This window comes from Armigeres subalbatus, chromosome 2, assembly GCF_024139115.2.
Source record: "Armigeres subalbatus isolate Guangzhou_Male chromosome 2, GZ_Asu_2, whole genome shotgun sequence".
Classification (NCBI taxonomy): Eukaryota; Metazoa; Arthropoda; class Insecta; order Diptera; family Culicidae; genus Armigeres; species Armigeres subalbatus.
In genome coordinates, this window is record NC_085140.1 from 171,441,673 (window position 1) to 171,454,862 (window position 13,190).

Genomic DNA, 13,190 nt, shown 5'->3' on the forward strand with positions numbered 1-13,190 from the left:
TTCTCGTAATGCTAGTACCTTGGAACGCTTGGATTGCAAGTAAAACAATATATTGTTAATCTTATTTTCATGAACAACAAAACCAAAATATTACCGACTATTATAACGACGAAAGTTCCGTCTACATTATAAATTCTGTAATCCGGAATATTCTTTAGACGGGTGGTTTCTACAAACAAATAGAATACTTTACTCACAGTTACATGGTTAAATCCTTGAGCTTTGGCAGCCAAAGATGCGTTTGCGTTTGCAAAATCCACTCAACTAATCATTTGCAAAATCGAAGCACAGTTGACGAATTTCTTCTATTGTTATCTCATAGAAACTTTGCTGTCACAGCTCGATATGCATCCTTGGGGGATTCAGAATGAATTCCTTGGGGGATTCATAATGAATTCCGGGAGAATTTATAATGAATTCCGGGGAGAATTCAGAATGAACTCCGGGAGAATTCAGAATGAATTCCGGGGGGAATTCAGAATGAATTCCGGGGGGAATTCAGAATGAATTCCGGGGGGAATTCAGAATGAATTCCGGGGGGAATTCAGAATGAATTCCGGGGGGAATTCAGAATGAATTCCGGGGGGAATTCAGAATGAATTCCGGGGGGAATTCAGAATGAATTCCAGGAGGAATTCAGAATGAATTCCAGGAGGAATTCAGAATGAATTCCAGGAGGAATTCAGAATGAATTCCAGGAGGAATTCAGAATGAATTCCAGGAGGAATTCAGAATGAATTCCAGGAGGAATTCAGAATGAATTCCAGGAGGAATTCAGAATGAATACCAGGAGGAATTCAGAATGAATACCAGGAGGAATTCAGAATGAATTCCAGGAGGAATTCAGAATGAATTTCAGGAGGAATTCAGAATGAATTCCAGGAGGAATTCAGAATGAATTCCAGGAGTAATTCAAAATGCATTCCTGGAGAAATTCAGAATGAATTCCTGGAGGAATTCAGAACGAATTCCTGGAGGAATTCAGAACGAATTCCTGGAGGAATTCAGAACGAATTCCTGGAGAAATTCAGAACGAATTCCTGGAGGAATTCAGAACGAATTCCTGGAGGAATTCAGAATGAGTTCCTGGAGGAAATCAGAATGAGTTCCTGGAGGAATTCAGAATGAATTCCTGGAGGAATTCAGAATAAATTCCAGGAGGAATTCAGAATGAATTCCAGGAGGAATTCAGAATGAATTCCAGGAGGAATTCAGAATGAATTCCAGGAGGAATTCAGAATGAATTCCAGGAGGAATTCAGAATGAATTCCAGGAGGAATTCAGAATGATTTCCAGGAGAAATTCAAAATGAATTCCAGGAGGAATTCAGAATGAATTCCAGGAGGAATTCAAAATGAATTCCTGGAGAAATTCAGAACGAATTCCTGGGGGAATTCAGAACGAATTCCTAGAGGAATTCAGAACGAATTCCTGGAGGAATTCAGAACGAATTCCTGGAGGAATTCAGAACGAATTCCTGGAGGAATTCAGAATGAGTTCCTGGAGGAATTCAGAATGAATTCCTGGAGAAATTCGGAATGAGTTCCTGGAGGAATTCGGAATGAATTCCTGGGGGCGAATCAAAATAAATTTCTGGGGGAATTCAGAATGAATAACTAGGAGAATCAAGTACGAATTCCTGGAGGAATTTATAATGAATTCCTTGGGGGATTAATAATGAATTCCGGGGGGAATTCAGAATGAATTCCTGGGATAATTGAAAATGAATTCCTGGGAGAATTCAGAATGAATTCCTGGGAGAATTCAGAATGAATTCCTGGGGGAATTCAGAATGACATCCTGGAGGAATTCAGAATGAATTCCTGGGAGGAATCCATAATGAATTTCTGGGGGAATTCAGAATGAATTCCTGGGGGATTTCAGAATGAATTCTTTGGGGATTTCAGAATGAATCCCTGGGGGATTTGAGAATGAATTCCTGGGGGAATTCAGAATGAATTTTTGGGGAAATTCAGAATGAATTCCAGGGGGATTCAGAATGATATCCTGGTGGGGTTGTAGGACAAAAGGTCGAAGGTCAAAAGGTCGAAGGACAAAAGGTCGAAGGTCAAAAGGTCGAAATGACAAAAGGTCGAAGAGTCAAGTTTTTCCTTCTTTATTATTTTGTCTCCCTTGTAACCTCTATTTTCTTTCTTCTTTATTTTTCCTTCTTCTTTCTTTCCTTCTCACTTCATGCTTCTTTCCTTCCATTCTTCTCCCTTCTTTCTTCTTTCTTACTTCTTTCTTCCTTCCATATTCCATCTTCCCTATTTCTAACTTCTTTCTTCTCTCTTTCTTCCTTTTCCCTCCTTTCTTTCTTTTTTTTTCAGTTTTTCAGGTAACAGTTTTTCTTCCTTCTTTCTTTCTTCACTTTTTTTGGCTTCTTTCTTTCTTCCGTCTTTCTTCCTTCTTTCTTCTTTCTACCTGCTTTTATTTTCCTTATTTCTTCCTTCTTTTTTACTTCTTTCTTTCTTCTTTCTTCCTTATTTCTTCCTTCTTTTTTACTTCTTTCTTTCTTCTTTCTTCCTTCTTTCTTCCTTTTTACTTCCTTATTTCTCCCTTCTTTGTTTTTTATTTCCCCCATGTTTCTTTCGTCCTTCCCTGTTACTTGCTTCTTCTCTGTCTACCTTATGTTTTTGTTTCCTTGTGTCTTCCTTCCTTCTTCTTTCCTTCTTCTACTTTCCTTCTAACTTCTTTCTTCCTTCTTTTTTTCTTCTTCCTTTCCTCCGCCTTTTTTATTTTTGTTTCTTTTTTCTTTCTACCTTCTTTCTTACTTGTTTCTTTCTTCATTCTTTCTTCCTCCGTTTTTCCTTCTTAATTCTTTTTCCTTATTTTTTCTTCTTTTCTTCCTTCTTTCTTCTTTCTTTCTTCTCTATTTCTCTCTTCTTTCTCTTTTTCTTGTTTCCTTTCTTTCTGCCTGTTTTTTATTTCTTCCTTCTATTTCCCTTCTTCGTTCATTTATTCTTTTTTGCTTCTCTCCTCCTTGTTTCTTCTATCATCCATCATCTATCATTATCTCTTATTTTTTCCTTCTTCTTGTCTTCCTTCTTTCTACTTCCTTCTTCCTTTCTTCCTTTCTTCTTTTTTCCTTTTTCTTCATTCTTTCTTACTTATTTCTTTCTTTTTTGTTCTTTATTGCTTTTCTATTTTTCCATTCCCTGTTACTTGCTTCTTTCTTTTTTGCATCCTTGTGTCTTCATTCTTCCTTCGTCCTTCTTTTTTCCTTCATCCATCTTCCTTCTTCTTTCTTTATTTTTTGTTCTTTTTTCTTCCTCTGTTCTTCTTCATTCTACTTTTTCCTTTCTTACCGTATATTTTTCCGCCCTCCTTCTTTCTATCTTTTCACTTCTCATTTTTATCACTCCTTATATCACATTTCTCACTTGTCACTTTCTACTTCTCATTTCTTCCTTTTTACTTTTCGCTTCTCACTACGCACTTCTCACTCACTCACTACTGTTCACTTCTCACTTCTCTTTTTTTACTACTCACTATTCACTATCCACTTTTCACTTCTCACTACTCACTTCTCATTTCTCACTTATCAATTCTCACTTTTCACTCGTCATTTACCTATGCTCATTACTCTTTTCTTACGTCTCTCTTTTCACTACTCATTCCTTGTCTTTTTGTCCTTTCGACCTTTTGTCCTTCGACGTTATGCTACAAATTCGACCTTTTGACCCTTCGACCTTTTGTCCATTCGACCTTTTGACCCTTCGACCTTTTGTCCTTTCGATCTTTTGTCCTTCGACCTTTTGACCTTCGACGTTTTGACACAGGTTCCCTGGTGGAATTCAGAATGAATTCCTGGTGGAATTCAGAATGACTTTTTGTCGTTCAGAATGGTCACTTTTGTGTCGGTTGTTTGCTATCATATTTTACAAAAAATATTCTGTTCTGATAAAAAAGGATCCATAGCGTATGAGAACTGTTGCCCTTCCGTCTCACTGAATGTATATTCATTTAATCGCAAAACAAAGAAATACAGCACCAAACTCATCGCTTCTTTTTGCTAACATGAGTGCGCAATGATGAAAAAATCACAAAAATAAAAAACAAATCAAATTCTTTGTCATTGCTTTGTTTTTGATGAGGGAACTATGAGATGAAGTGCCGAATGGTTCCTCTATATCACGCGGAAATTTACAATATCCACACCACCGTCTCCCTTCATCACTGAATATCTAAGATCTACACTCAGAAATAAATGTATACTAAATAGGTTAAAAGTCATGCTAACTGGCTATTCGCCTGGTTGACCCCGTATTAGTTTATGCTTGGACTAAACGGAGATAGTATAAATTCAATTTATTAGCGAATAGTATAACATTCCAGTATATGAAAATAGAATAAAGGTGTTTTAATAATTTTAGTTTTGTTTTTGATTTGTCAGAAACAATAAATAAAAAATCTCTCCATTTTCTTTTATAGTATTTAGGTCATACCAATTACATATTATTATTTATTTAACAGCAGAAAGTAAATGAGTCACATAATATTTTATAACGGAAATATAGGCAATTTTGATTATGGTGTTCACGCTCGTAGCAATAATTCACGTAGCACTTTGTAACATCGGTGGGCGAGATCCTGGTCTTCCAGGCCCTAACTCCGTCGAACCGATCGCTACACCAATGGAACATATGATGATCCTGCGGAACGATGACTGCCGTGTTCCCGCAAGCCTGCAGCGACCAATCCTAAGAATATGAAAATGGCATCGTGAAGCGGCTTCTCGAACTGTTCCTTAGTGTCCTCGCTTCCCTTCGTCCTTGCCGCTTGCTCCGGTGTGTATGTAGCAAACTTGCCGTACACAAGGTTTCACTTCGAACCATTTCCGTCGAGAACTGCGCATTACCGTAGAAGTTTGTGCGGTACGGGGAAACATTTTCAGTTTGTCTTTCGTCTTGCTTGATATTCCACCACTTGGTGGCTTCTGAGTTCAGACACTTGGTGCAATCGGGTGCTTTGGCATCTCTACGCGTTGGTCATGGAGGAACTCAAAGTTTTAATTTAAAACCTGCAATCACACCAAACCGATCAATTCATGTCCAGAATTTCGCTTTCTTCTTGCCATTTTTTTTCATTGCGGATCGTGCGGAGACTTCTGCCTGGAAACACCTGTAAAAGTAAAATTACTCATGTCTTATTTACTCAAAAATTATGCCCATCGTTTTATCCAGAATTACTTACGCTTGAAAGCATGATATGCCGAACGCCGCAGACTTCAATTCGATTGAACGCTCACGATGAAACAGGTTTTTGCAATTTCAGAACAGAAAACATGTCTCAATTTTTTCAAAGCGAAAATAGTAATACAATGCTAGATATTCAAGCAAAAATAAGCCTTAGTATACATTTTAATATTTGATAGTATACTCTTTATACAAGGCTATGTTTTAATGTTACTTATCACTGAAATGATTAAAATTTAAACTGTCCTCGTTTATTTTAAATTCTGAGTGTACATACTTCTAGTACACTACAAAAATTCCACACATTTTTATTGGCAAAAATCCATTAATTTAATTCATGATTCTAATTAGTGCACACATAACCACTCTCCACGCGAAGTACAAATATAATCTATAATCAAATAAAATGTATGTGTGGTCTCTAATATGCAGTTATTGAATTTATGTGTGGGTACAAATTGCATATATTTGGGTCACCAAATTGCAAAAAATTATGTGTGCGACAAATATATTCAATATAAAGAATTTTTTCGGTGTAGATTACATTTTGTTTTGGATGGATCCTGCATTTTTTTTTCAGAATTCGACACTGTTGTTTCATAAGGGCGAAAAACGCAAACGTAAACAATTCCTTTTCCTGAAAATTCCTCAACAACTAGGACCGCTCCCAGCTAACAACCACTTGGAACTGTTAGAACTCCGCGTGTTAGAGTCGCCCGAGCAACAAACATATTCTAGGCGGTTTGTGTGACTTAGGGGCAAGCCAGAGTAAACGCGATGAGCGATGCGACGCGACGCGACTCACGTAAAAGAATAACAATCATTATCAACAGGCTGTCAAATTGCACTGTCGCGTCGCGTCGCATCGCACGTCGCGTTTACTCTGGCTTGTCCCTTATATACAATCATAACAAGTCACAAATGAGCTGCTGCGACCAGATCGATCTAAATTGTGTTTCCTGGAAGATGCACTCCAGTCAATGTCTTGGAGCTTCTTTCTTATATTCTGGTTGCCCATAAATACGTTAGACTACGGACATTGGAACACTCGATTGTAGCTTGACGGACTTGACAAACGGATGATTCTTATTGATACATGGTGTCTGCAAGTTATGCGTACAACAATTTATATTTACAATAATATTTTACAACAAATTAAAAACCCAACATGCATTGCAAACAAACTTCTTATGTTCATTTCCAAATGACCACGTTGGTTTGGCCACGATGGCCGCACGTTTTTATACAGATACCTACTATCCAGATATTTCAGATGATATATGACATGATTTCAAATGTCTCTGTGATAAATCGGTGTTCTGCTGGCTCATTGTTGCAAGATGGGATTATATTGAACAGTAATTTGATCCAAATTCAGTGTTCGTGTAAAGGCAATTCATTATGGTTTAAAAAACATAAAAGGCATTCGGAGTTCAACGTTGATAACTATAAAATTGTCTAATGAATCTTAACTGTGTGGTCTCTGTGATGATCCATAATACATATCAATATATCATGTGATGTGGGAGTTGAAGGTATGCGTGTACCCATTGATCCGCTTGGGTTCCAGTCTTCTATGAACCGCATCATGATTCATTCTTGTGAGTAGACACGACTTAATCGGACGTTATCACATGTGGCGACGAGGTATGAAAAAGGAAAACGCGTAAAGTTGATTTTAAAAAGGAAAAGTGATCGAAGTGGTAATAATGAACGGAAAAATTAAAATCTTGACATAATGTTTCCCAATAGTGTTTTATTCTAAAGTCTTGCTATGGTCCGTCATTATCTTATGTTTAAAGTGACGCAAAAAAAAAGGAAAAAAGGAGCGCGGAAAAAAAGTGACGCTAAGAAAAAGCGTGTTTTTGTGTTGAGATGCAAGAAGGTGAAGACATGTTATGAAATAAGAAAATACCTGAGAAAAAAAAACAGAAGTATATTTAATTGGTCAGTGGTATTCTGCGTAGCGTGAAGTTAGTAGAGAAAAAAAAGCAAGATATTGTGATTTAATTAAGCGTGATTGAAGCTTGATGAAGAAAGGCCAATAGTTTTGAAATGGGACGCGCATATTTTCTGCTTCATAATTGGCTTACATGGTACAGTACTGGATAAAACGCTTCGGTCAGTGAAAACCAAAATTCTTAGTGTGAGAAAACACAGTGACGAATGGATTGGTGTGAATGAACGGATAATATGAATGGAGGGGAAATATAATTCAGCAGCGAGCAGTGTGTATGTGCAAATGCTAAAGCAGAAGATCGTGCATGGTCAGTAGTAGATAAAATGATTCGCTCAGTGGAAAAAACCTTGTGTGAGAGAACACAGTTATGAATGGGTTGGTGTGAATTAACGAAAAATATGAATAGAGGGGAATAATAAATCAGCCGTGTGTATATGTAAACGAAGAAGATAGAAGAAGCATTGGACCCATATGCTATGCCTTGTTCTATGTTATTTGTTACTGGTGCGTGTGACTCATAATCAAGGTGGCTGTTCTAACGCAACCCACATTCCCCACGCGGTCGCATTAGACTTGCGTACATGCGTTTCAATGTAGGTCAACACGAATGGGGATAACAAAGGTATGTACTTATTATATTGTGTATATGTATCATGAAAGTTGCACAGTCACAATATCATATGCTCATATCGAGAAGAGCGGATGGAAAAAAATGAGCTTTGGGTCTCATTCTGTTTTTTTCTCTCTTATAAGAATAGGTATATGGAGATCGTACAGCACAGAGTGTTGATACCGATTTAGTATGTGTGGATTAGCGCAAGCAGTTTTGCATACGCGGATCGTGTTATGCAAACGCATATGAGAATATATTATATAGTGTCGTCGACACTGTGATTAAATTCACTTAGAGTGCATAAAGCACTGTGATTAAATTCACTGAGAGCGCAAAAGGCGCTGTGATTAAATTCACGTAGAGTGCGTGAAGCACTGTGATTAAATTCACTGAGAGCGCAAAAGGCGCTGTGATTAAATTCACTGAGAGCGCTCAAAGCGCTGTGATTAAATTCACTGAGAGCGTTTATAGCGCTGTGATTAAATTCACTTAGAGTGTACAAAGCACTGTGATTAAATTCACTGAGAGCGTGTAAGACGCTGTGATTAAATTCACTGAGAGCGCACAAAGCGCTGTGATTAAATTCACTGATGTAGAAAAAACGGTATGATTGAATGCATTGTATAAGTACAATAGAGAGAATTGAAAAGGTGTAACTGCTTCTTTGCGAGCGTGATCAATGCGTTGATACAAAGGTGATTGAGATTGAATTACATGTCATTTATACATACAAATACAGCTGTTAGTTGGAAAATATACCGCCATGGTTTGGCGGGAATGAATCAGTAGTTAAATTAAATGAGACCATGGCAAATAGATATATTTTTTTCAACAGATTATTGTGGCAAACAAAAAAAAAACAGCTAAGGCGAAACTGTCAGCCCATTTTGCTCCGAAACATCATGCTAGTTCCGAGCGATTCCAATTTTGGTCAATGATGCCAGACAGCGACGAGCCGATAGAAAAGTTTCTACTAAGAATTCAGCAAAAGGCTGAAAATGTTCATTTGGAAAAACCGCTGTCGCCAAATAGCAATTATCGATAACATTAACCAAAACGCAGCCGTGTAAAAAAAAAAATCCGTGTAAAAACAGAATCGGGTGTATAGTCTTTGAAACGCAAACATTCACCGCGACGTTTCCGGCAATCATGAAATGATAAAAGATATAAAAGTGTAATGAGTATTGATGTGGAAAAGAAAACAGAGGATACAGAAGAGTTCTCAGTTTATAAGATAGAAGACCAAAACGATGAATTACTTCAATGTCGCGTGGGTGGAGTTGATATCGAAACGCTGATCGACTCAAAATCAGCATATAACTTAATTGATGATAAGCAAACTACTTTGTAGAAAGATATGATGGATCTAAGAAATTCATGGCTTACGGTCGAATTCCCTTGGAAATGATAACATTGTTTGATGCAGTTATCGATGAGAAAAATATTATTTCCACTAGAACAACGTTCTATGTGATTCGTGGTGTTCAACAAGCACTGTTGGGTAAAATCACCGCGCGTGAACTTGGCTTGTTGCCAGTCGGTTTACCTAGCTCATTTAGACGATGTTAATCAAGTAAGGAAGGTCGATGTTTTTCCTAAGATCAAAGACTTTCAATTAGTCCTCCCGATCGACAAAAGCGTAACGCCAGTAATTTAGCCTCTGCGGCGCTGCCCGGTCCCATTGCTAGAACAGGTAAAAAGTAAGTAAGATGAGCTACTAGCAATGGAAATCATCGAACGAGTGAAAAAGCCGTCGTCTTGGGTGTCGCCTTTGGTACCAATCATTAAGAACAATGGAGAATTGCGGCTTTGCGTTGACATGAGGCGCGCAAACAAAGCGATTCAGCGATTGAATCATCCACTGCCTGTCTTTGAGAACATGCTTCCAAAATATAATGGAGCTAAATTCTTCACTACGTTGGACATCAAGCAAACATTCCACCAAGTAGAGTTAGCAGAAGAAAGTCGAGCGTTAACAACATTCGTTACCAACTGTTACACAAGATTGTTTTTCGGAGTAAACTACGCGCCGGAGTTCTTCCAGAACTTGATGGAGAGCATATTGTCGGATTGTCAAAACACTGAGGTCTTTATTGATGATATCATGATCTGGGGTTCCACTGAATAGGAACATGACGATGCAGTTAGAAAAACACTGGCAACCTTGAAAGAACATTGAATACTGTTGAATATGCAAAAATGCAAATTTAAACAACGAGAAACTATATTCCTTGGCCACACATTTTTTGAGGATGGTGTCCTTCCAACTAATACTAAAGTGCGATCCATACTGAAATTCCGAGCGCCGCGGAATAAGGAAGAACTAAGAAATTTTCTAGGGTTGGTAACCTGCATTGCAAGATTCATACCAAACCTGGCAACTGAAAACCAACCACTTAGGGAGCTTCTGAAAGAAACAATACCATTCAAATGAAGCCCCACCCATCAACGATTGTTTGAAGCCTTGAAGCAAAACATGGGCGCTATGAAGAGCTTGGGATATTTCAATCCTAAAGACAAAACAATCCTTGTTACCGATGCAGCAGGTGTTGGTCTTGGCGATGTGCTGTTACAGCTAAAGAATGAAAAACCTCGCGTGATAAGCTATGCGTCAAGAAGTTTATCCACAACAGATCAACGATACCCACCTATTGAAAAGAGGCGTTGGGTATAGTTTGGGGTGTCGAGCGGTTCAAGGATTATCTTTTGGGAATTTCTTTTACTCTTGAGACGGACCACCGTCCACTGGAGGTTCTTTTCACATCGAAGTCTCGACCAACAGCTCGCATAGAGAGATGGATGCTACGGCTGCAGTCATTCAACTTCACAGTCGTCTACAGAAAAGGCTCAAGTAATTGCTGATCCCCTCTCCCGAATGGCTTCACATGTTGATGACAACTGGCAGGAAGAGTCGGAAGTATACATCCGTCGCATAAGTGCAGTAGTGTTGGCTACACTAGCGGTCGAGAATATCATCGACAATTTTGACAACGACACGGAAAATATCGATCAGGGCGATTCAAGAGACAGCTGCCATCGATATCTCTGAGGTTGTGGAAGCTTCAGAGTATGACGAGGAAATGCAAGCCAGCACGTGCCGTAATGGACGATATATGGACCTCAGAGCTATCAAAGCCTTATGTGGCCTTTCGTAATGAAATTTCTGCAGTGAACGGGCTCATAATCCGAGGGATGAAACTTGTAATATCGTCAGCACTGCGATCCAGGATGTTCGTGCTTGCCCACGATGGACATCCGGGTCAAACAGTGATGAAACGAAGGTTTAGAGATCGTTGCTGGTGACCTAAAATGGATGCTGAAGATGTGAGCTCATGCGATAAGTGCGAGGGATGTCGATTAGTACAAGTAGCAGATCCTCCAGAACCAATGCAACGAAGACCGTTGCGTCTGAAGATAGCTAATGCCCTATATGGAGACTGGAGAGCAGAAATGAAGCAGTATCTGGAAAAGTATAATAACACATCACATTCAACAACAGGCAAAGCGCCGAGTGAGCTGGTTCAAAGGTTTAAATTCCCGGATAAGGTTCAAATTCCCGTTCAAAGGTTCAAATTCCCGGATACGGATAATCTTAGTACGGCAGTGGCAACAACAGATTACGCAGACAGAGATGCAGTTCAGAAGCTCAAAGGAAAGGTAGCAGAAGATGTAAAAGAAATGCCAAACACAGTGATATCTGTACCGGAGATACGGTACTCATGAAAAATCTTCATCCAACAAACAAGCTCTCTACTAATTTCACGGCCGAGAAGTTCATAGTCGAGGAGCGTGAGGGAACGAAGGTACGAATTCGTTCCAAGGACAGTGAAAATAGATATAAGAGAATTGTAGCTCATTTGAAAAAGGTTTCGATTCATTCTAAGAAGAATGAGTCTGCTGAAGCATCTGAGGAGCAAGTTGAACCAGTCGTAGCAGGACGTCGCTATCCGGAGCGAGACTGTAGGTCACAACCTTGTTATAAAGTATAGGTAATAAAGATAATATAAGATTGAATGGAATTAATACTATTGTACAAAAAAATATAATAATACATAAAAAGAACTATAAACTGCTTTGTAACTTTATTGAAATTATATATAAAGAAAAGGGGATGTGATGATCCATAATACATATCAATATATCATGTGATGTGGGAGTTGAAGGTATGCGTGTACCCATTGATCCGCTTGGGTTACAGTCTTCTATGAACCGCATCATGATTCATTCTTGTGAGTAGACACGACTTAATCGGACGTTATCACAGTCTCTAGTTGAAGTATGACATCAGTTAGGTTATAGTTATTTTATGTCTCAAATTTAGCGGTGAATTGTTTTTCTTTTTTGTCCAACGTCAACTCGGCAAGCCTCTATCTTACTAGAAATGTTGCAATAAAGATTCAAACTATATTTTCCTTTTTTTAACTCCGCATACTGTTCTACGTAGCCACTCAGTTTATGGTCCTAAGGATCGTGTGCTTTGGCTCGGAGCCTTCGTCAAAGTCTATGTGGTGTAGGAGACTCGGCTCAGTTTGAATACTAGTTGCAAGTCGAGTTACATAACATGTGACACCAGCTGTTCAAGTTTTAAATAGATTTCTATAATAAATAATGGTTGTTTCTGACTCACCTTTCTCTTTGAAATTAAAGCTGCCTGGCTTCTGAGTAGTTGTTATGGATATACACAGCAGCAGAATTAGTAGACGAACCATTTTGTCGCAATGTGTGGGAAACTCAATATGCTAATGGATTAACTTTTTGAATTTTTGCGTAACGCTCTTCCTATGAAAACAAATCAGAGTTGTTGATTTGTTGTTACCACTGAAGCATACGAATCGATTCACTTTCTCAACACATCATAATTCACACTTGATTTACGAACAATTCGAGCCTTTCGCTTTCGAGCTGAAAGAAAAATTATCATGAATCACACGGTTTCGCCAATTTTCTGGGGATCTTCTATCACTATCAGTGGCTCGTCGTCTCCCTTGGCGAATATCACACGCGATACACTTCGTAACCGAATTAACACGCACTACTAAGAGTTAGATCATCCAATTAAGACGGCATAGAGACTCAACGCACGCACACACCAAACCCAACGAAGATGACCCACAGGTTCGCAAGCCCTCGCGCGTCCGGTTTTGCCGAGATCCCTGGGTGGGGAGTCCGTCAAGAGCCAGGACAGTAGTATCGCAGTCCTACACGGATATTGCACGCTTCTCAGCGCAGCACCACACGAGCTGAGTAGTCAACCTGAATGCCGATGCAAAAATTACGCGCGCGCCCGAGCCCAACTTCTTCTCACTTGAACTTAGACTCTATAGACGGCGGACCGCGGGGACAAAAACTAGCCCAACCTGATCAGGCATCCGTCCGATTACACGAGATGGCAAGGTTGAGAGAGCGAAAGAGCACATGC

General features: G+C 39.0%; 1 protein-coding gene across 10 annotated transcripts in view; it reads right to left on the reverse strand.

Annotated features, from left to right (window-relative positions):
- Window positions 1-13,190, reverse strand: part of LOC134211202 (collectin-10-like) — a 206,892-nt gene that overhangs the window by 167,406 nt on the left and 26,296 nt on the right. For 2 of the 10 annotated variants that reach the window (XR_009978976.1, XR_009978975.1), the window contains exon 1: window positions 12,399-13,113. Coding sequence is in view for 1 of the 10 variants with exons in the window: in XM_062687882.1 (XP_062543866.1) it covers window positions 12,399-12,480 (82 nt within the window). In the remaining 9 variants the exon portion in view is untranslated. The other 8 variants (XR_009978978.1, XR_009978977.1, XR_009978973.1 and 5 more) reach the window with 7 other exon arrangements.